The 24,818-nt window shown below is 34.9% G+C and overlaps 1 protein-coding gene across 1 annotated transcript; it reads right to left on the bottom strand.

Annotated features, from left to right (window-relative positions):
- Positions 1 to 8,213: 8,213 nt before the first annotated feature.
- LOC121410190 (protein ABHD14B-like) lies at positions 8,214 to 24,805 on the bottom strand. Its single transcript, XM_041602103.1, has 6 exons — positions 24,696 to 24,805; positions 16,985 to 17,210; positions 14,054 to 14,209; positions 12,164 to 12,305; positions 11,426 to 11,646; positions 8,214 to 9,151 (listed from the first exon to the last, which is right to left on the bottom strand). Exons 1-6 carry the CDS (start codon positions 24,788 to 24,790, stop codon positions 8,966 to 8,968), a joined length of 1,026 nt encoding a protein of 341 aa, XP_041458037.1. The 5' UTR covers positions 24,791 to 24,805; the 3' UTR covers positions 8,214 to 8,965.
- Positions 24,806 to 24,818: the final 13 nt, after the last annotated feature.

Raw genomic sequence — 24,818 nt, 5'->3', positions numbered from 1 at the left:
TCAAAAAGCCCCCGCATGTAAGCCCTACATAGATTAACTAAGAAAGGTTCTAAGAAAATGAAAATAATGGAAAGGGTGACATTCTTAAATCATAGATAGATCGTCTGCACCAAATTGATAATCTTTTGGCTAGAATATCTTATTTTTTCTGGACTCTCATGGACGGCCTTCTCATGTCAAATCGCTGTATTAGTATTCAAATTTGAAGCACACTCTTGATCGCAATTGTACTTAATTCATTACAGGGGAAGTTCAACCTCGGTTAAAAGTCATTGCAGAATAGCAGAAAAAAATAAAATGATAATGGTGAGGGTTTTAGGAAATCAATCAAAAATTTAAAAAGCTATACTTTTATATTTCAATGGTGACGTCATTTGCGAGCAGCTTTCCCATATTTGGTGTATAGAAAATATTAATGAAATGTAATTTTCTAGAAAAATCTTTTTTTTATCTTCAGTATATATCAAGAGACAAATCATTTCACTGACGCTCCTGAAATATTTTTTAAAGCAATTATGAACCATTTTTTAGTGCATAAAATGTGGGCAGCTTTATGACGTCAAACCCTTTGGGAACCTGGCATCCACTTGGACTAGCTGCATTGAGGTATTGCTCTATAAAGACTGAACAATAATTGTATCATTTACATTTAACGTATCACATTTAATCAGTGGCAGATCCAGGATTTTCCAAGGGGAGAGGGCACATTTTCCTGAAAAATGACATGCAAAAAAGTTTTCCGCCTACTAACTCGTAAACAAAATAAATAGCAAGCAGAAAAGGGTCTCGCTTTAAAAAGGAGGCACACTTGAGTTAGCATATTTGCTAAGATTTTAATTGTACCTCTCAAGAGGGGGGGGGGGGGGGGCACGGGCCAGCTGTGCCCCATGGATCCGCCAGTGACATCACTGGTGGATTTATTCATCATGATCCATCATGATATGGAAATTAACAAAAATACTTTTATTACAGAATGTTCAGTTATTTTTTATCCAGTTTAAATTATAAAAGTAGTTCGACGTAGACCCGAACTTGTTCGTTTCAGAGGGTTAGTGGCTGCACACATTGGTGTTTACATTTTAAAAATCGTTGGGTTTGTATGTAAAGCGTTGTTCTGCTTAAGATCCTTTCATCATGCAGTCACTAATTGAAATCATTTTGGCAAGAAAATGCTTGAGTTTAGTCATATAAATGACAGAGTATAGATCTTAAATGACGAAAAACAACATAATGTTTAATCAGTTTTTATAGCCCATTTCGTCGACAAGATGATAATCATAATGTAGCCTATTTTAATCATCTTTACCTCTGCCATTTTTACCTCTGCCAATTTTACCTCTGCCATTTTTACCTCTGCCATTTTTACCTCTGCCATTTTTACCTCTGCCATTTTTACCTTTGCCATTTTTACCTCTGCCAATTTTACCTCTGCCATTTTTATCTCTGCCATTTTTTCATTTGCCATTTTTACCTCTGCCATTATTACCTCTGCCATTTTTACCTCTGCCATTTTTACCTCTGCCATTTTTACCTCTGCCATTTTTTCCTTTGCCATTTTTACCTTTGCCATTATTACCTCTGCCATTATTGCCTCTGCCATTTTTACCTCTGCCATTATTACCTCTGCCATTATTGCCTCTGCCATTTTTACCTCTGCCATTATTACCTCTGCCATTTTTACCTCTGCCATTATTACCTCTGCCATTTTTACCTCTGCCATTTTTACCTGGCACCGAGCGTTTCTGGGCGACCGCGCGTTTGTTAGAAGACACAGTCATCATAGAATTATAAACCTAATCATTGGTGGACCACTATCAATTTGCCATTCGCTTTTAGTCTGAAATGTATTCATTAAAAGGTTAAACGTTAACACACTGTAAAATAAGATGGAAAATGGGCTTATCAAAGGTATGTTTTACAGAGGAACTGTTCGTCAAAAGACGCTAGGCTTACTATGATAATGTATTTGCATTTTTTTTCATTTTTGACAATGGAAATGACAATTTTCAGGCGGAAAAGTGCCTTCCTTTACTTTTGTCCTTAAATAATTTATCATTTTTCTACTTTCAGGGGGCACATTGTGGGGGGGGGGCAAAATCTATTTTTGCCCCCCTGCCCCCCCCCGCTTCCGGCGCCCTTGCCCCCCCATCCAATTAACATCCCCCAAAAAGCCCAGCTTGGTTAGGGTTAAAATAGAACAAAAAATAAGTAAAAGATGTGTCCTTTTTAATATTTGGAATAATGTCTCTTCATCCAAGATTTCCCATTTCACATTGAACGTAAGGACAGTGACTTTTCTGCTTACTGGCAGAAAATCTGAATTGGTTCTTTACTTTTCATTGACTTTACTTTTGCAAAACAAAAATATGTTTTTGCTAAATTTTCTGTGACAAAAAGAATTACTGCTTTTCAGAAACAGAAATGGCAATTTCAATTGCTGTCCCTATATGAAGTACCATTTTCTGCTTTTTGAATTAAACAAAAAAAGTAAACAAAACAAAAAGAACTCAAACATGTTTAAACGTGATCAAAGCTCATAAACAGCCTGTACAAACAGTAATTGGTATCTTTACACTTAACATATGGTGGTTAATAGAACATAAATATGTGTGTTTTTTTAAGCAGGGAATCAATTTCACGCCTTTTACTTATGTTTTAGCATTAATGAGCAAGTTTTTTATTAATACCATAATCTTAGCAACAAGCATCAATTAAGTGCCTCGAGATAAAGGCATACATTTATTTTTGGATGCTTCTGAGGTAGGCATAATCAAATTAAATTTGCATACACCATGGTTTAAATCAGATTCAAAACCAACTCTGTGAATTTTGTCCGAGTTTCATGACCCGAACTTAAGGTTTTTCACTAATGATTCAGTTGGGTTCAATTTCGTGGCCAAATAAGGTTGTTGTAAGTATATGTGATATCACTGGCCAGTGGCGGACCGTGAATCGGAGGAGACAATGATTGGAGGGGCACTGTATTGTTTGTGAACAATGCTTTGTCTCCACCAGGTCACGGTCTGCCACTGCCACTAGCGTAAAGATAGTAGCCATGAACCCCTAAATTTCAACTACCCAGGAAAAAAGGAGAAAAAGAAGAACAAGTGGAATGCCTCTGGCCGTCTCACCTGCATCACGCGGTTCAATATAGCAGCAGTGCTGACTTTGCATACTACTCTAACTCGCACAAGATGTTCAGTGATACATGGTTACTCTTATGTCCTCTTTTTATGAACTAGACCAATAAACTTACAGAGATATGATGGTTATTCAACAAAAACCCCCAACATGGCCAAAGTTCATTGACCTTACATGACCTTTGACCTTGATCATGTGACCTGAAACTGGAACAGGATGTTCAGTGATACTTGATTACTCTTATGTACAAGTTTCATGAATCAGATCCATAAACTTTCAAAGTTATGATGGTAATTCAACAGATACACCCAATTCGGCTAAAGTTCATTGACCTTTGACCTTGGACATGTGACCTGAAACACGCACAGGATGTTCAGTGATACTTGGTTACTCTAATGTCCAAGTTTAACGAACTAGACCAATAAACTTTCAAAGTTATGATGGTAATTCAACAGATACCCCCGATTCGGCCAAAGTTCATTGACCCTAAATGACCTTTGACCTTAATCAAGAGACCTGAAACTTGCACAAAATGTTCAGTGATGCTTGATTACTATTATGTCCAAGTTTCATGAATCAGATCCATAAACTTTCAAAGTTATGATGGGAATTCAACAGATATCCCCAATTCGGCCAAAGTTCATTGACCCTAAATGACCTTTGACCTTGATCATGTGACCTGAAACTTGCACAAAATGTTCAGTGATGCTTGATTACTATTATGTCCAAGTTTCATGAATCAGATCCATAAACTTTCAAAGTTATGATGGGAATTCAACAGATATCCCCAATTCGTCCAAAGTTCATTGACCCTAAATGACCTTTGACCTTGGTCATGTGACGTGAAACTCATGCAGGATGTTCATTGATACTTGATTAACCTTATGTCCAAGTTTCATGAACTAGGTCCATATATTTTCTAAGTTATGATGACATTTCAAAAACTTAACCTCAGGTTAAGATTTCGATGTTGATTCCTCCAACATGGTCTAAGTTCATTGACCCTAAATGACCTTTGACCTTGGTCATGTGACATGAAACTCTAATAGGATGTTCAGTAATACTTGATTAACCTTATGGCCAAGTTTTATTAACTAGGTCCATATACTTTCTAAGTTATGATGTCATTTCAAAAACTTAACCTCAGGTTAAGATTTGATGTTGACGCCGCCGTCGCCGTCGCCGTCGGAAAAGCGGCGCCTATAGTCTCACTTTGCTTCGCAGGTGAGACAAAAATGGAAAAGAAAAGAAGAAAAATATTATTTAAAGAAACAATTACAAAATTTGATTTTTTATTTTGAAAAGTCAAGTCATGTGCTTGCTCACTCGCGGTAAAAAGTAAAAACATGAAAAAGAATTTTTGCTTAAATCAGTTTGATGGAAAAGGCAACAGTATCAAGAAACATGACAAATGTAGAAATGAATAAAAATTTCTATTACCTTTATTGAAGAATATTGCTTCACTTTCAAATTCAATTCAAAGCTTTTTATAATAATTAAAGCTGAACTGTAAAAAAAAACAAAATATAAGATTTAACCATTTTACAGTTAAATAAGCCATACAACTCATTTTATTTGCAGAATATTTATTTGTAAGGAACTATTTTGATATCCAAACTGTGCCAAAATAATATGCAAATACAGAAGCACAGTATTCAGCCTGGAACACTTATCATTTTTTGTTACTATTAATAATTATAATTGACTCAAACTAATAATGATCGAACATTATAACGCAGCAGCTATCCTAGATCGTCACCCATTAATATAAAGGTGTCAGGTTAAAATGGCAAAGGTAAAAATGGTAGAAGTAAAAATGGCAGAGGGATTAATAGCAGGGGTAAAATAACTTTCTTGGGTACCATTTTATCGACCTGTTTTAAAGGGGAAATTCACCCTGACAAATGATTTACTGTAAAAATAGCAGAAAAGTATATTGGTGAAGGTTTGAGGAAAACCCATCAAAGATTAAGAAAGTTATTACAAATTTGAGTTTCTGTGACATCATATACGAGCAGCTGCCCCGTATTCTATGAACCAAAATGTATAAGCCTACTTTTCAATTTTTTAATCAGTGGTTCATGATTGCTAAAAAATCTTTCAGGAGCAGGTGTAAAATGATTTGTATGTTGATATGCTTAGGGTACAATAAAAACCATTTTCATCTTTGATGGAATCCCTAAAACCCTCACCAATAGCATTTTGATTTTCTGCTATTTTTACAATAAACTTTATGTCAGGGTGAATTTACCCTATAATGAATTAAGTACAACACTTGGGATCCAAAGTGCGCTTCAAATTTGAATATCAGAAGAGCGATTTGACATGAGAAGGCCGTGCATGTAAGTCCAGGGGAAAAAATGAAAAAACAACTCAAGTGTTATCAATTTGGTGCAGAAGATCTACAGTATGATTGAGAAATGTTACCCTTTCCACTAGTCCAACATTATTAAAATTCTAATTTTCTTCTTAGAACCATTCTTATTCAATCTACTGTACATGGGTTTTTGGAATTTTTTTGCATGGGGGTTTAAGACTGGCCATTTATACCTGCCATTTCTACCTGTGCTACTATTACCTCTGCCATTTTTACACTGAGCCAATATAAACACTATCAAATCTTGCAATCAATTGTAACTAACTTTTACATGGTATGCCATTACCTGTGATTACTAATTTATGCAAAATTGATGTCCTCTCTTTTTCACAGGGCCAAAAATAATCTTCAAGCTCACCCATAATTTCATGTTTATACACATAAAATTTAGTACATTACAATTTGAAAAAAAATTCGTACACAAATAAGACTATGTCCCCTTTTTCTTCAATGGACTTACCCGTGGACTTATGACTGAATTGAGTTTATGACTTGGCTTAAAAAAAAGAAGGTTGATGCGAGATTTAATTGTGCACACCACTATTAATACTCTACATTCAGAATATCTAACATCCCCCACCCCCCAAAAAACAAACAATGCATGAACATCTAGTACATAATAGATGTTTCAAATACTAACCCATGACCTCTTACAAGTTTCTTGCAATTGCCTTCCTCATTGACTATACAATGTATATTGCTATACAATTGTCTCTTACATTGGTTATCTCTTGAGAAGAACATTTTTACAAGACTACTACATAAGGGATATGCACACATAAGTAAATAAATTTAATCTGTTGGTGTTGGAAACATTGTACCAGTTAGGTAATTGAAAAGTAATTTACCCGATTTGAATACAAACTATAAAATACATTTTATTTTGATATCTTTTTTTAATCACATGACAGGAATTGCACTTAACATAAATTCACTGATCACATACATGTATGTAACGTTTGAAAACATGGATATTTTTGGATACACTTCGTAATTCTGAAGGTTTGTAATTCCGAAACACGCAAATTGCCTATACCTCAATGTTCGTTAATCCAAAAACGTAAAAGGGTTCGAACAAGAGTCCAAATGCTTGAGTCTCACGCATAATGCGTGAGACTTGGTAGCTCTGGTAGTAACAGAATATTTTTTATTAGATTTACACATCATCATCTTAACATCAAAATATAAGTTTTAAAACATTATTTGAATACACATTGTAATCAATCATCTGGTACAAATTCGAAGTATATTTACACACATTTATACATTAATATAGAGCAAATATATTCATATATATTTTCATTCATTTATTCTTAATAACTTTAAGAATGCAACAATACCAAAATTCAACAAAATAAACATGCATGCATATTGCCAAATATTTTGATGTGGCTAACTCACAATCACAAATCAGCCCCCACCACTATTTTCAATAACTAATTTTGTACAAAAATGTGAGCAATACTATATGTGTGATTTTATGCATGTTCATCCCTGTTTCAAATCATATAAATATATGGAAATCTAAAGACCTTCACTGCTGTATGGAACCAAATGCATGTCAATATTTAGTACTTGGTTGAGCAAAGGCTGCTATTGTTAAGAATAGAAAAAAATATGTCGTGCAGTATAAATAACACCAGTTTATAGTCTTTTCCGAACAGACTTTTACATCAAGTGAAAATGCCAGTTGTAGTACCAATTTTGTTCAAAAAGAGAATCCAATCTAATGACCATTCAAGTGTCTATATGTATGAATAAAAAACATCTTCAAAAGGATTCTAGATGAAATCAGCAGAACAAGCATAAAAATTAAAGCACGATTTCAGGTGTTTTTTCTACGTAACAATGATACAATATCACACATGTGCTATCTGTATTGGTGATCTTCAGTCTGATTGTTTAGATTCCATGATTTCACAAAGTTCAGGGGTGGTATTCTGAGATCCATTTTATCTCAGATAAAATAAAATATTTTATCTGCGTTAAAATCAGTGAGATAAAAAACCTTAAAATCTCTCCGAATTGATCTTCATTTTATCTCTGTAAGACACACCTATTTTTTAATCAATATCCAATTAGAAACGCACTTTTATAGCTCTCTCATATCACTCAACCAATGGAAATCCATTCCACTAGGAGGAGTGGTGAAGGAGTGAGATTGCGTCGATGTATTGACTTCAAACACGCTTGCACTACACGCTTGCGCATCTTTACAGAGATTTCTTTTTAACAGAAATGACAATACACTCATCTTTTATCGAAGTCTATATAGAATCTTTTCAAGCATCATTTCAAAGACAATATAAGTCAAAATGTCTTATGAAATACTTTCTGATTGAAGAGGAATAACGTTAAGGTGTTGTTCTCAATAAATATATAATTTTTCTTCATTTTCATGTCAACAGTTGAAGTTAATTCACCTACAAATATTGCCGAAATCAACGTCGCGGAGATAAAATAGCCCTTACCCTCTTTTAAGTCTATTTTATTTTCTTCTTCAAAGTAACTTGGGTGCAAGCACATCACCCGCGTTGCAATTTCAAGATACACAATGAGTTTGTCTACGCAGCCACTGCTCTGTTGCGTATCATCATAGATACGCAAGATAAAATTTTGAATTTTATCTGAGAGATAAAATGTCATCTCAGAATACCAATTCATTTTAAGAGATAAAATAAAATATTTAAAATATAAAATGACCTCAGAATACCACCCCAGTTAATCTAACTCTACCAGATCTGAAATTCTATTGACAATTAACCTCAATTTACAGACTTTCTCATAAAATCAGTGTTTACTGTGACTATTTTCATTCATCTTTGAATATAAAAAATACATTGTGAATATTGATAAAAGAAAGAAGAGACATTCAGCCTTCTATACATTAGACTGAAATCATTCTTTTATTTCAAAGAAAATTCAGACTGACATAGGAGAGAAGAAACATTAAAGATCGCTTTATGTTCAAGTTTAGACAAAAAGTTAGGGTCAGGACTGACAGAATTTTTAGCAACATAATATATGATTGTACACAGGTAACTATATCTAGGTCAAATCTCCTGGGACCAGAGCAATCTGATAGACTTGGGGAAAATTATATGGTACTTAAGGGATATAAAACACATTTTGAATAATCTGGTTGAAAAAAAATACTTTGACTTAGGCAATTATTTGACTTATGGAAGGTTGACTTAGGCAGAATTCCATGTTATATTATTGTTTTGAGGCCATGTTGAAGGTTTGGTTCACTGTGTATATTTTGATATCTCCATCTGCATATTATGTACAAAGAAAACCAGATTCTTATATTGTGTTATTCATAAGTACAGTACTAATTTCAAAGAAAAAAAACAACTGAAAAAGCGATGTTGAACTACAAAAAACTTCTATTAGTATTACAAGGTATTCTACCTAGCATTTGATTGGCAACAGTGTATACAGATCTTAAGTATGGTATTTATCACAGAATTTCAAGAAGTGATGATGAAATTCAAGTGGTTTGTCTAGGTAAGCAGCGTGACCAGCATCTTTCAACATAACTATCTCATTGTTCTTTAGATTCTTCAGAGCCTTCAGTGATTCCAGTCCAAGCGACTCGTCTTTTTCTCCATAAATAATAAGGGTAGGTACCTGAAATAAAGGAATCAAACACGAATTCTATATAACAGGTGACTAATCAAAAAGACACACAGTCTATGAAATTCAATGCAACTTAAAAAAATCACAGGCATTATACAATCCAATAGTGGACCATTTTTTGAGTTAATTATCAAACAATCCTCCTTTCTAATGGACTAATCTTTAAATAGTGTAATTGATTGTTTGAAAAAAAAGGGATGTGCTATTATGAATTGTAAGTGTGTGACATGCATTAAAAAGCATATAATCTGTTGATAGAATACTAAAATTCTGATACATAAAAGTAATACTTTCTGCACAAAATATTAAAAGTTGGAGAGCTCAGTATGCACATAAAGACAAGTGTTACTTTTCTGGGTTTTTTTTGCCTACTTAAAAAGGTGATTTATCATAGTGAATTATCTAAAAAAAACATTCTATTTCCATTATATTTTCGTCCAAATTAGGCAAATCAATACCAAGTATTTTGTGAAAATTTGGTCGAAAGCATTCACAGTATTAATGAAGACTTGTAAAACAAGAATTTATTCTTTCATTATGTATTGGTTATTTTTATGTAATGTACTTTTATTGGTATTTATTTTTCACATTTACTTTTGTTGACTGAATGAGTTTCAAAATTTCATTTGAATAATTATGAAACAAAACAAAAATAGAAAGTGAAAGGCTCGATGTGGAAGTTTGATTACATTTTTGTTAAAAATACAATTTCTGGCTTTCACCCAGTAAATATGATCACACTGATCGATCTCATAAATAAGGCAGAAAACATCTTGGAACCAGCAGGATTTGAGCCTGTCATCTACTCTGATTGCCGGTCACAGCGACTCTACCACCAGTCCAGTTGCCCCCCCACTATTAAAATGCCCTGGCTGGATTTATATTTCCCTTTATTCTGAAATTTGGATCATACATGAGTACAACCTATAAGCAGTTTCTGTGGGGGAAAATCTTAACTGGGCTATTTCAGACCAGTATATACGGGGGGGGGGTCAATTTGACCCCTCCTCAGATCTCGGCCACTGATCGCACGGTCGCCGCAAAAATTTGCATGCCCGTAGAGCCGGATGTAAACTACAAGACTGTATGGTAATTTTTTTTTTAAATTAATTCTTTCTATTTTTTATTAATTCATTATGCAAATAAGCTTATGAAATTTGCCCTACATTTTGTTTTTTGTGTATATTTTTGCCTTTTACTCAATTTATATAGCTAGTAGAATGCTGATTTTTGGTTGGAGCATCAATTATTACATTTCTAACAAATATCTAAAAAAATTGCAAAATACAATTAATTTCTTATGTATTCTATTGTTTTTTAAATTCTTATGTATTTCCTTGCTTTTCAAACCATTGTTTTTTATTGTTTTTTTTTAATGAAATTTGTTGGGGATCATTCTGCGATCATAAATAGCATAAAATAAATCCATTTAAACCAACAAAAGTAAAAATAATCATACATCTATGATTTTTGGTTGAAAACACAATTTGCATCAATTGTTTTTGTACATGGAATCACGTTTTCGAGCAATTTTGGGTCTGACATGCACTTACAAAATGTTTCAGAACTGCGTCCCCGAGCGTCGCAATTTCGGTCACAAAAGATGCGCAAGACTTGAAAGTAAAAAGTCAGAGAGCAGCGCAATCAAAAAACTTTGCGCCACGGCGAAGTGATGAAATTTGTCGAGGGGGGTCAAATCGACCCCCCCCCCAGTTTAATAAGGGTTAAATAACTGCTTGAGTAACTCCAATCTATGGTAGCAAAGAGAGAGTGGGGGGGTTTCTGGTTTCCCTTTCCCCCCTACATAAAAAGAAATTGTGTTTAGGATAGATTTCAGTTCACCAAGGTTAGTTCTTGCCCTCAGTAGGGTAGGATTTAATAACAAAGTATAATGGTAGGATAAAATTCTTGAAAATCAAAAGAAAAAATCCTTTGACTGTTCTACTGAACTACAACAATCATCAAATGACAACTGAAAACAACCAAATCATAAACTGTGATAGGTCTTGCAGTCATAAAATTTATGGATCTTGTGCCATAAATATGCCCTTCCTAAAGCAATCTTATTACAAATTTATGGATCTTGTGCCATAAATATGCCCTTACTAAAGCAATCTTATTACAAATCTAACTTATCACAGAGATTTCAATCATTTCTGTGTTTAGTTCTTACCTCAATGTTATTATATTCTTCATTCATTTCTGAGTTTAGTTCTTACCTCAATGTTATTATATTCTTCATTCATTTCTGAGTTTAGTTCTTACCTCAATTTTATTATATTCTTCATCTGAAATCTTGGAAGTTCCAACAGGAGCCACTGGGACATAAGCTTTGAAGGCAGCTTCATTTGACTTGAGGAATGGGATGGAGAAAGATCCACTCATCGATGGACTGATGATAACTGCTTGCTTCATGTCCAACTTCTTCATCAATTCTTCCATGAACTTGTCATTGCTTTCATGAACTTTCTTAGATTCGCCATACCCTGAAGCAAAGTAATAGTACAGATAATGATACCATTAGTAATAAAGTATGCAGTGATTCTTTCCCAATCCCCACCTGATTGTCATATTGATATGGACTTTGGTTTTTAATAGACTTTGCTCTTGACTTGCAAATTCCTAAATATGAATCCCCCCCCATTATTTCACACTTTGTTGTCTGTTAAATAGTGTATAAAGTGTTCAGTGTCAGAATGGTTCACTGCAAGTGTATGCTTTGCACTAGGGATATATATTGTTATTGCCTAGTGAAACAACAGCTTCATCGACTCCCATCATATAGTGTTCCATAAAATCTTTGTACGCACTATAAAAGTTTGACATTTCTCATATAACTCACTCAGACTAACAAAGAAATACATATTACTAATGAACAAATAACAATATTTTATATATTTTCTGGAAAGGTTTTCATTAGTATTACATTTTTCAAACTCAAATTATGCATTATAAACTTATTATGATTATATGAATTTTCACTGAAAAAGGTAAAGCACTCACCTGGCAGGTCAATAGCAACAGCCCTGTAACCATGACAAGCCATGTAGTTTAATGTACCCAAGTCTTGCCATGTCAATGATTTAAATTTCATTCCATGGAGAAATAAAAGGTTGCCTTTAATAGGCTCTGTAGGTGGGAGAACCTGCAATAATAATTGAAATGCAGTCAAAAATAGTTTTGATTATTGCTACAGGGTTGCAAATTTCCCAGGAATTTTCATGGTGGAAACTTTCCATGGAATAAACAGAAATTTTGTGGGAAATTGTGGAATTTTCATCAATTTCCAAAAAGTAACAATTTCACTGATATTCATATACAGGAATTGAAATGAGTAACCTGGCAAATAATGCTTGATTGTGCTTTGTCAGCAAGTTTCCAGCCAAATATTATGCTAAAACAGTCGGACAAGACAGAATTTTAATGAATACCGTGTAAAATCTGATTTACTCTAGACTCTATAGTGGCTGAATGCTATGTATGTGTGATAGCAGTACACTGCTGATGCTTTACACAAGGGAAATACAGTGTTTCATGGAATGATACCTATTGGATATGCTGATCTCGTTGCAGATGTTGAAAATCATCATAATTGTTATTAGCATTATTATAATAATCATCAACATTATTAATATTATTTTAGTATCATTATCAAATTTCTCATTTATTTTTGTATAGCTAAAGTGAGAAATTAATGCTGTTGGTGGCGTTAATTTGATGAGTACATATACAGATTGCTGGTTCAAGGTCAAAGTTTATTTTAGTTATATTAACCCTGTTAGGATTATAAATATGGGAATAAATATTTTGTTCATTATTTTGGAAATACTAGATCAAATTAAATGAAACAGATATGAGACAGTCATTTGATATCACAAAAGATATACAAAATTAATAACAAGTTTCTCAATCAAGTTCAAAGGTCATTTGAGTTCAACAAATGTAATGCATGTTTTTTCTCCCTTTGTGAAAAATTATTCATCTTGGTAGCTTTCAAAGTCAACACGGCTGCTATATGAAATTGCATAATGCAGGTAAGACTGCCATAATGTTGTTATTTCTTCTCACCCCCCCTTTTTATTGGGGGAGGGGTGGATGGGCATCTCAGAAATAAACTAGTTAGTAAACAACAGGGTTGGTTCCTGGACCTTGAGTTTTCTCATCAAACAAACAAGCCTGTGCCATAGCTGCTGGGGATTAGTCTACTGCACAGTAAACCCTCCACTCAAGGAAAGTAGTCTGAATTTGCGGCCTAAGCCCCCTTGTGTTTTAACAGAAAGTAGGATTTGTGCTAGTCTTGTGTATCAAAGATGTAATAAGGGTCTGGCAGATTGACAAGCAGACATGTCATCAAATCAAGATAAGTTACAATGGTTGCAATTTCACATGTTCAGGGAGTATTCATACTTTCTTCAAATGACATTCTGGAGAAAATTTCACATTTCTGATAATACATGTAAGTAGAAAAGAAATAGTAAGTGGCTGTCATTGACTGTTTTATAAAATTGAGCGAAACTTTTGCATTTTTACATCAACTTTTTATGAAATTTTGGGTGTAATGCTTGTTCAATTTTTCTTGTATTCAAGGCAACTTTTTGTTGGGACAGACTTATTATTTTTAATACTAAATTCCAGATATAATCAAGAAGTTTCAGTAAAAACCCCAAATATACAGCCTCTAGCTAAAATAATATGTATTTTTCATAAATATCAATACAAATTCAACAAAGCGTAAACAAGAGACTTTGGTCTCTGTTTCTTGCAGTAAACCTAAATATTCCATATTTAAAAACACATACACAATGACAGTTGATAGTGGCAGTTGTTTATGATTTTGAAATAAAAATTGAAAGATGTCTTTTCATAAAATTAACATGATTTATAGTAACTTACCTCTCTATAATAAATAACTGCATTATCAAATACATCCAAGAATCCTTTCTTCTGAATTAATTTAACATTGCTCACTGCTTCACTCTTTAGGTCTTCCCAGTTCATCTTTGCTTCTAAATCAATCTGTTTACACGCCTGACTGGAGTCTGCTTTCCCCTTCATTAGTATAACAGAGAAACATTAGTGCATATCACCCACTTTACACTTTTCTCTGGGAAAATTCACATACAGATATACAGTGCGTATCAAAAAAAAGTTTACACTTTGAAAAAGCCCTGGGAATTTAAAAATATACAACATGTGGGTAATTTTTTCACATACAATACTGGGTTTGCGTCTCATCTATCCAATGAAAGTAAAAGTTTTGACAGAATGTTACACTTGAGTGAGCACTGTCCATTTTTGTAAAGCTCGCAGAAATCTGTTTGCGCAGAAATGCCCGTTTGTACACTGTGTCAAGGGGAAAGGGTGAAATCAAACTTACCCTGCGAAACATTTCTCATTCTTTTCCCTTGCACTTTTAGTCAGTTGAAATAAAACGGATACATTCAAGCATTTACTAACAATTTTGCCACCCAAATTGACATTTTAACACTCAGTATACACAACTTTTACCCTTTTTGTGCCTGCTGGATCTGAGGACATAACTGAATCTGAACCAAAGTTTATATCAGACATCTCTAGCACTTTTTCACTAAGTTTTTATCATTTAAAGTGGGTTTACATTTCATTTTTTATTTAATACTTGTTTCTCCACACCTTTTCCAAGCTTGACAATGATTAACAAAATGAAAATCAAGCCTAAGCCATTTCATGTAAATCACAGCTCAGTGTAAAGCAAACATCGTTCCGATGGCCTCAGTGTGTGGGGAGTGGGGTGTGGCACAATGCACTCCTCGAAGTGGTTTGGGCAAAGAAACAAGTTAAATAGGTAAAAGATATCTTCAAATCAATTTTACTAGCTGATTTCCACGTGTTATTCATGATTAAGGTCTACTTTCATTCGCATAACTATTTCAAAGTTCTGCGCAAATCATTTTTCACTAACTTTTCAAAAGTGGAAATATTTTTCGACAGTTTTATCGTCATTTGCTAAAATGGACCTGTACCAATGTTAAAATGTGGAAAAATCTTCAGGATATTACAAATGTATAATTTTACAGGATTTTTTCTAAGTGTAAACTTTTTTTTGATACGCACTGTACAGTGTACTGTTTGGTGTATTTCAAACTTGTGTGCTGTGTTTTGAGTTTATAACCTTTTAATTTTATCTGATTTGTCAATTTCATTTTTGGGTCCAGACCAGGGTTTTTAAACCATACCTAGAACATCACTGTATAGAACATAGGTAGACATGAGAAGACGATCACAAAAACTGAGATTTTCACATCAATAGCAAGATTTCAACCCTATCTCCATCCAGGTAACAATACAAAAACAAAATAACAAATTTAACTATAAATGAAACGCCATCCAAATCTGAGAGCTGGAAATGCCATTTTACTCATGGAGAAAGGGACGGTTCATGTGACGTCATGTAATGGCATTGTGTTCTTTAGGTTGTGTACAGGCACAGTACAAACCCACGTCCTCTCCCAACATAAATTTTGCCCTGGAAGCGTGGTTATTTCTAAGTCTAAGATTTTTACTTTAATCAGAGGAAGATTAAGGATGTAATATCATGCAATGGATATTCCTTTGTACAGTATATCGTCACAAAGATTATTAACAAATAGCTGCCAAGGGAATAAAAAGGGAAACAAGTTTAGTTTGACTTATTTTTATACCAATAAGACATGGATCGTCATGTCAAGGACCCGATCAGGACAAGGGAAAGGAGCATTTTCTAATCTTCCACGTAAACAATGCGCCTGAGTGCATATGGATGCTAGCACACTGCTAGTTAGGTGTGCAAGCTAAAAAAATAACAACAATGGGATCTATACAAAAACATGTGCAATCTCTCCGTTCAGCAAGAAAGAAAAGAAAAAACATCATATAACCCACCGTAAACACACATTTTTCACAATTCTAAGTCAGCAAATTGTTATTCATAGTGTAAACTACATACATGTACATGATATGAACAATCGTACATATTGTTTCGGGATATTACTTTCATCCTTTTTAAAAACATACTACAAAGTTAGTCCATAGCTCTTGCATTGTTTTGTGTGCACAGCCAGGGACATCAATATTCTAATGCCATGATGTGACGTCACACGAACTAGCCCATTTATGACTCGGAGTTTTCACGCTCATGGAAGAGGCATGTTTGGGGTATTTCAATTGAGGATATCAAAAAGCCTGAAGATCTTTGTGATTTAATATGTCGATGAACAGGTATAAGATTTAGGCTTTGCTTTTTTAGATTCCAATCTTAGAGATATTTATTTCCTTCTAATAATATTAATATCATTTTTTATTACGAAAAAAGCGCATATTTAATATAGGTGTTATGAGTCCTAACTCCTACCAATGAACCTGACCATGGCATTGTTTGTGAGAAGGATATTATTGATTCTTTTGTCTCCTTGTTTTTCAATAAACTTCCTAGGTCTGCTGGAGGATTATTGATTGTTTTACATGTAAAGAAGGTAGATAATCTCCCACTAAGTGATTTTGAAAGCGAATTTATTAAAAACAAAACAACTCTGAAACTTAAAAACTACCGGGACAAAGGGCTGTCAATGAATGCATGATGCAAAAATACGAACCAAACATGTATACGGGCATGCAGTAATGCCAACGAAACACATGAAGAGTTAAAAATGCAAATAAAAACCGTAGTTCTTACTCAGGTAAATAAACATAATTATGTTTGCAAAATTGAACCCCTGCACCGTTAAATATGAAATCTGTGATATTTTGAAGCATTGAGTACATGTAATACTTAATTATTCCAGTATCAGTATTAACTATTATTCTTACCTCTACTATGGCTTGTGCTCCTTTGAATAAATCTTCAGATGAGTCTTCTTTCTTGGCAAATATCTTGCTTAATGAAGCTTTTTGGTCAGACTTTTCTGAAGGGTAGTAAATAAAGATGATGGCTGCTATGAAAAGGGAGGTAAATCCAAGTGCTGCTGTCTTGAATGATACATGCCGTAGCATAGAGCCCATCCTCCCAGTCTGATTGGCTGAATGCATTAGCTTGCTGAAAGAACAAAGTCCAAAGACATCAGAAATTACCTGGGAAGGCACTGAGTGGTATACATGAACATTGTGTGCTGATAAGGCTAAAGGTTGAACACGCAGGAAGAATTGATATTTAGTCACTAGTTTGGATAAACTTTGGAATCACAAGTTCCTGTTAGTTCAAACAGTCATATACTTGATGTCTGAAATATTTAAGACAGATAAATGATGGGTTTTGTGTACTAGAAGTTCAAACTTTAATATATCAATAAATTGACACTCAAGCTGACTTTTCTAAAGAAAAGCTATAGAACATGTGGCATCAGTGTGGATGCAGACTATTTAATTAATGACTTGGGACACTTGGGAATCGGTAGACAAGTGATGGATAGAGAGAACAAGGGAACGAGATGATGGAGTGAAAGAATGAAAAATTAGATAATTTTGATACTGTTGCCAATAAGCCCTCCCTCCCCTCAAAATGAGTTAGGGTTGGTTGGTCACTGCACTACTTTTATTAGTTTTTTTAGGTATTAGATCTTCTTCGTGTATTTTTTACATGATTATAATAATACTGCTAATTATCTATAATCACCTAATAAATTTTATTATTTGTGAAATGATAATTTTCATCCATAAATTGTTCTTCAAAACGGCATCTCTAAGTGGATGTACATCATATGTAAGCGATTCAAGGGATGACCCTATTTGCGTTGTGTATTTGGATCGAGGGATCTACACGACATCGGTGTTACTAATGAAAATTAGTAATTTTGGTCACAAAAGTGATATTTTAATGATTTTTCAAAGTGTGTGCCACTTGTTCACTGCTACCACCCTGCCTGTGGGAATCTACAGGTAGGACTAGGGTATGCCAATGTTGTACAGAGCACACACTTTAAAAAAAATCATTAAAATATCACTATTGTGACCAAAATTACTAATTTCCATACAGTTGCAATTTATTCTTCATTAGTAACTTGGGAGTAATTTTTGTATTCACCAGAGCGCTCAAAAACTTGAATTTTGGGCATATTTTTTTGTACGCCCTCTAGTGGTGGATAGTAATATGGCAAGAAAATTTTCATTTTTTGATCTCTATTTTTAATTAAGAAAAAAATAATTTAAAGAATCAAATTTGAATAAGAGTCAAGTTGTATGAATAATAGGTGTAATGAAACTGTCAGTGTAAAAGAATCAAGCATTTGCCCCAAAGAAAAAGAGAAAATAAGCCAAACATTGCCACCCTTATTTTGCCACACATGGAGATATAAGTGAGAACAAGGTTATATCATAACCTTGTTCATTGAATGAGTGGTGTGTGCTATGTATACCTAGTTGTTGTGTATCCGGACGGGTTGTGTGTCCGGACGATCAATTGTAGAATGTCATTTGGAAAAATTTACCAGCGAAGTTTCATCAATTTTTAGTACAAAATGTTAGGAAATATTATAAAGAACAAAATAGAAAATGATTACAAGTAATGAATTCATATTTTTAGTGTAATCCACAGACAAAAAAGAAGGCTTCAAAAAGATTAAGTGTCCAGACACCCAACCCCCCCATCCTACAGCATTGGCATACCATAGTCCTACCTGTAGATTCACCACGGGCAGGGTGGTAGCAGTGAACAAGTGTCCACAGGCAGGATGGTAGCAGTGAACAAGTGATATTTTGGGGGAATATGTCAAAATCTTAAATTATGCCGGGTTGAATACTACTAGTGTCCATCTGGTACAAATAACTTTTCTTAAAGAAAAAAGGAAAAAAAAATTGAATGTTTCAACAGTGCAGTAGGATATCGCAGACAAGCACTCCTAGTACCAATGAGGTCCAAACATTACATGTATGGACCTCATAGGCGACATCAGTACTATTTTTGGGTTAGAAAAGTTTGAGCACAAGATATTTCTATATTTATATCACAAGTACAAGTTATATTGGTTTTTTTCTTTAATGCTTGATTTTCGAGTGTAAAAGCATTGTTAGCAACAACAAAAAATGAAAGAAAATAAGGGAAACTTACATTTTGATGACTTTTTCCTGATTTTCTTGGCAGTTGCCCTTCACTGCTGACTCGCGATCGAAGCTGATATGCAGATCACGTGATACGCGTTCTCGTCAGGTGATCGGATGGTTACTCTTTTCGCCAGATGTTGATAATTATATATTTCATAACGCAGCGTTCATCGCAAATTTAGGTGAAAGAGATTAAAGTTAAACAGCGCAAGCTTTAATTTTTTTCAAAAATAACGTTTAATTGATTGCACAAGTTTCGCCTCGGACATGTAGGATCATTTGGTCCCATATTGGCATAACTACGGGGGGGGGGGGTGTGTCCCTACCACTACCGTCCACAAGCCAGCAATTATCTTTTTTCTCGGCTCCCCCCAGAAAAAAGGAACCAGGGTTAAAGAGAAAGAGAATTATGATAGAGGAACATAAAATACTTTATTTTTTCAGCTTTTACTGCATCAACTTATAATCAAATATTAAATGGGGCTTAGAACATTTTTTTTTAAAGTCAATTAATAAAAATATTCCTCCTCGGGATTTGAGCTTTCATCATGATGAAATATCAATCTTTTTCATGATTACCGAAAATACTTAAAATGTCCAAAAAAAATTTATCGGTGTATAAAGCTATAGCTGATACCTTGCGCCCGCCTTAATTATTTTAATGTTGAGATACAACTATGCTTTTAATGAATTCCTAAAAACATTAATTCTCAGATCATTTGTCGCAATCGAATGATTCGATTGGTAAGCTAATGAATAATTGTTATGATTCATGAATTGTTTAAAATGTGTCTCTCTATCAGTTTTGAATATTTAAAAAAATGTCAGCTCGTGCTTTTTGCTTGCAATATTTTGATTAGTAAGAAGTTCTTGTGTATGCGAGTTTGATAGATAAATAACTAGAGAGAGGGGGGGGGGTCCCTCAGCTACTTGTCCTCGCTTATTCCATATTTTTTTATTATGCTCGTGTTGTGAGTATTTCAAAGTCTTTTCTTTTTCTCACCCTTTTTATTGTCTCGGAGCTTCCCTCTATTTCTTTGCTACGATGTATAGCCCTTCTTACTTGTTTCAATTCTTTTATGTTCTCATTTCATTGAAAACATAATTATTAAACTCACGTAGAAGACTTTACAACGAAATTTTGATATTGTTTTTTCTTGTTTGTTTGGCTTTCTTTTTTCTTCTCCTCAGTCCTTCTTTTTCTTCTTAGTTTCCCTTTCCTTATTTTCTCTTATTTCATTTCAACGTCCGACAAGTCCTTTCATGAAACGCTCCCCCGGGCTCCGTAACACAAAGGTTTGCGATGGATTGCAAATATGAAAGAAGCGCACTGATTGGTCCCTGGTCAGCATTTTAAACCAAATGCGCGTGTAACATTGATATTGATTGGTCAGTTCATTTAGCGATTGATCGCTAATCTTTGTGTTACGGAGCCAAGATCTACATAATTCATGCGGCGCGTGCGCAATGTTTAATAATAAATTTTTGCTGTGAATGCAATGAATGTCATCAAAAACATAATCTCACAGATCAAATAATGCCAGCTCGACGCGCAAAATCAGAAAAAAAAAAATTTTCTGCCCTGATAATTTGATAACCCTAACCTAACCCAATTTCTAAGTATTTTTATCATAAACAGGATAACTATAGACAATGATTGAAATTAACTTTATATTCTTTTGCGGAAATGAATATACAGTTTTTGATAAAGAACACAGTTAAAGTGTTAGAGCGCGATTTATACCTACAACCACTAAATCCTGTCATTGTCGGTAAACATGAAGCAGTGATTCCATCAGCTTACGGTAATAATTTTTGCAACACGGGCGCCAGTCCGAGAAACAGACAGGCATTTGCCCAAACGGACAACATCTCAACCTCTGCTCATTTCTTTTTGCACGGGCACATAAAATCTCGACGTAACCCATCACATTTCTCCCTATTTTCTCCTCCCTTTTATTTTCCATTAATTTTTCTTTCGTTCACTTTTTTCTGTCCTCTTTCCCCATAATTTTTTTTACCCATCACATTTCTCCCTATTTTCTCTTCCCTTTTATTTTCCATTAATTTTTCTTTCACTTTTTTTCTGTCCTCTTTTCCCTTCTATTTTTGTTCTCGTCTCACCGCTTTTCCTCATCCCCCAGCCTCCGACGCCCGTGCAGATTCGCAAACAATATCAAGAGTATGTCTACTTGCAAGGGTGGAAATCTCTCCCCAAAGGTAGGGGGGACCAGGGGTTGGAAAATTTGACAAGCAAAAAACAAACAAACAAAAAAAGAAGGTTTATCACCCCCTAAAGAAGGTCATCTTGACCAAAAGAAATTTGACAAGCAAACAAGCAAAAAAAAAGGGGGCATCCCAAAAGTAAGATCGTCTCTTCCAAAATACATGTTTTATTTCGATTTTGAATGAAATGACCAAAAATAGTAGGGGGACATTTCAATGTGCCCCCTACTATTTTGGGTGAGGGGGACATGTCCCCGGCCCTGGAATTTGCGCCCATGTGGGTGGGGGTGTTGCGCCTCCCTATCGGGATCATATCACAGCTATGGAAGAGTGTTTACTCACTGTGATTTCGATCTCACACATATAAAAAAATAGAACAGCTACGCCTTGATCACAGGCCAAAATGCCTAACGATTTCTCCGCGGCATTAACAACTCTCGTAAGGGGCGCTCCATTTAAAAATAAAGTTGCATGAACAGCTGTCTATGGCGACAAAATTTAAGGCAGAATTGTTGCCAGAAGCGTGGGAAATTTGCAGAAAATTCAAGAAAAGAACCGGTGAGTACCGATTTAACAGTAATTACGTATTCATTAACATTTATTGAATCATAAGAATAAAGATTTTTTACGGAAAGAAAGCTTAGTTCTAAGCTAGGGCGGCCCAAATGCGCGTGAGTAAAGTCCCAGTTTCTTAACACGGGTAAGTATTGCGGTGTCGCCTAGAGTGAGACTACCCCCCCCCGGGCTGTCAACTCAACTGTCCGACTAGAGGCGAGCTCTCCTGTCTCAACGTCTGTCTGCGCCTGATCCTGAGGAGCTGGGGCCTGTTGCATGACGAGATGAGCGATACGTAGGAACGTCCTAGGACCATTCTTCCGAGATAGGAAGATTGGCGACAAATCAGCGCTTTCCGTTTCACGAAGGCAATGTTGTCTTTCAAGTCCGCGACATCGTTTAATGCCTAACGATTTCTCCGCGGCATTAACAACTCTCGTAAGGGGCGCTCCATTTAAAAATAAAGTTGCATGAACAGCTGTCTATGGCGACAAAATTTAAGGCAGAATTGTTGCCAGAAGCGTGGGAAATTTGCAGAAAATTCAAGAAAAGAACCGGTGAGTACCGATTTAACAGTAATTACGTATTCATTAACATTTATTGAATCATAAGAATAAAGATTTTTTACGGAAAGAAAGCTTAGTTCTAAGCTAGGGTGGCCCAAATGCGCGTGAGTAAAGTCCCAGTTTCTTAACACGGGTAAGTATTGCGGTGTCGCCTAGAGTGAGACTACCCCCCCCCGGGCTGTCAACTCAACTGTCCGACTAGAGGCGAGCTCTCCTGTCTCTACGTTTGTCTGCGCCTGATCCTGAGGAGCTGGGGCCTGTTGCATGACGAGATGAGCGATACGCAGGAACGTCCTAGGACCATTCTTCCGAGATAGGAAGATTGGCGACAAATCAGCGCTTTCCGTTTCACGAAGGCAATGTTGTCTTTCAAGTCCGCGACATCGTTTAATATCGATAGTATCGAAAAAATATTTAGTCTTCATCGTCACCTGAACTTTTTATTTTGGAATGATGACTTCTCATAAATTCATTTATTTCAATAAAAGGAGATGAAATGATGCTTTATTTACTAAGTAATTTCAACATTTTATTTGTTCAATATTCTGTATTTTTATAGCATACTTATATACAGTGATAATTTTGCAAATTACGTGTTAATATGTTATTTGTAGAGGTAAAATCGCGTTTGAATGGAGTAAACAAAATCAACAGTGTCTGATTGTATGAGACTAAAAAGGAAAATATGAGAGGCTGCGTGTGAAAAATCAAATTTATTTATTTTATTTGTTAGATATAACGCAAGAATACAAATGTGAGTATTTAGAGTATAAACATACCTCAGTTGCATGATAACTAACCGAAGACAAGGAACATGAATATTGCTGCAAACATGTCCAAGTGAATAAAGTCCTGCTTTGCAATAATAATTAAAACATAGAAAAAGTTGTGCAATCCGCAATGGAATTCAAAAAATACTATTAACAGAAATAATGCTAAAAATTACAACGATCATAAACGTGGTCATATTTAAAGTTGATCACTTAATTTATGGAAGCTTATAATTATAATAATATAAGATTTAAGAATATACAAAATATGTTCAACATTTCAATTATTTTAACATGACATAATATATAGGAGCCGAAAGGGGCCTACCCTACGATTTGAAATGCGCCTATTCGCATGGACTTTCCATAATATTTCATTTGATAAACTTATCTTCATTTGTAATTATTGTAGTATGGATTCGTAAGCTATATGTCTAATCTGTATCTTAAATTAAATTAGCTATAGGGCCTACTGCAGATTTTGTTTGTTTCACCGTATGACGTATCCCAATCATAATGAAAATGAAATAAAGATAAATAAATGATTTAGCATGTTTAACATCTTAGTTTTGTATTGTTCCTTTTTTTTAGCTGAACGTTATAAATACTTTTTTCCTTACATAATTTCTTTTAAAGAAATTGTTTTCAAGTTGTTTAATTGTCTACAATGAGAAAGCATGAGCGGTCAGAGAGATAGTGCAGTGCTGCCCATTTCGATAGTTCAAGTTTATTTTTTTTAATGGAATAGGGGTGGGGATAGGATGGAGGGAGAATAAAAGAAAACATACTAAAAATTGGGCCTACATTGCCCCCGGAGAAGTTAAAATGACATCCGTTTTGGTCGTCTTGTCGACCTGAAATTGAAGACAAATAGCCCCCATATAAAAAATAACTTGGCGCCATCCCAGATAAAATGCATCATCAACCCCCTAAAAAAATATGTTTAGAGGTGATATGTCAGTGTGGCTTGCCGTAAACGCATTTTCTCTCAATGCCGACGGTGGCGGGCGGTGTGCAAAGAAGATCATGCCTACATAGGACATGTCTGGAGGTGTCTTTCCAAGGACCATTCTTCGTATCGCCCAAATCGGCTTTGTGAAACAGTTGAGCGATATCTCGTTCTTACGTAGAATGGTTCTACGAAAGACCATTTCATGCAACAGGCCCCTGGACTGGAGTCCGACAGACACCGGCCGAGGCCCAGCAGCTCCCAGCTGGAGCTGCACGGGCCAGAATCGGTCCCTAACGGCAGTGGATCTACGGTGATATTAGGTACCGGGATGAATTTGGAAACAATATATAACCTGTGATATGTCTAAACGTATGATTTAATCACTGTAGCTGTATTTCATTAAAAAGTTTGTTTACCTTGACTTGTCTTTGAAATATTTTTGATGTCGAATTCGAAGTGAGTGCCACGTTCGATGGAGGAGCTTATGAAATGTTGGAAGGTCTAGCGCCATCTCGCGCCGCCAAGCCTAATAATTTGAC

The sequence above is a fragment of the Lytechinus variegatus genome, chromosome 3 (genome assembly GCF_018143015.1).
Source record: "Lytechinus variegatus isolate NC3 chromosome 3, Lvar_3.0, whole genome shotgun sequence".
Taxonomy (NCBI): domain Eukaryota; kingdom Metazoa; phylum Echinodermata; class Echinoidea; order Temnopleuroida; family Toxopneustidae; genus Lytechinus; species Lytechinus variegatus.
This window is presented reverse-complemented; position numbering and strand designations above follow the sequence as displayed.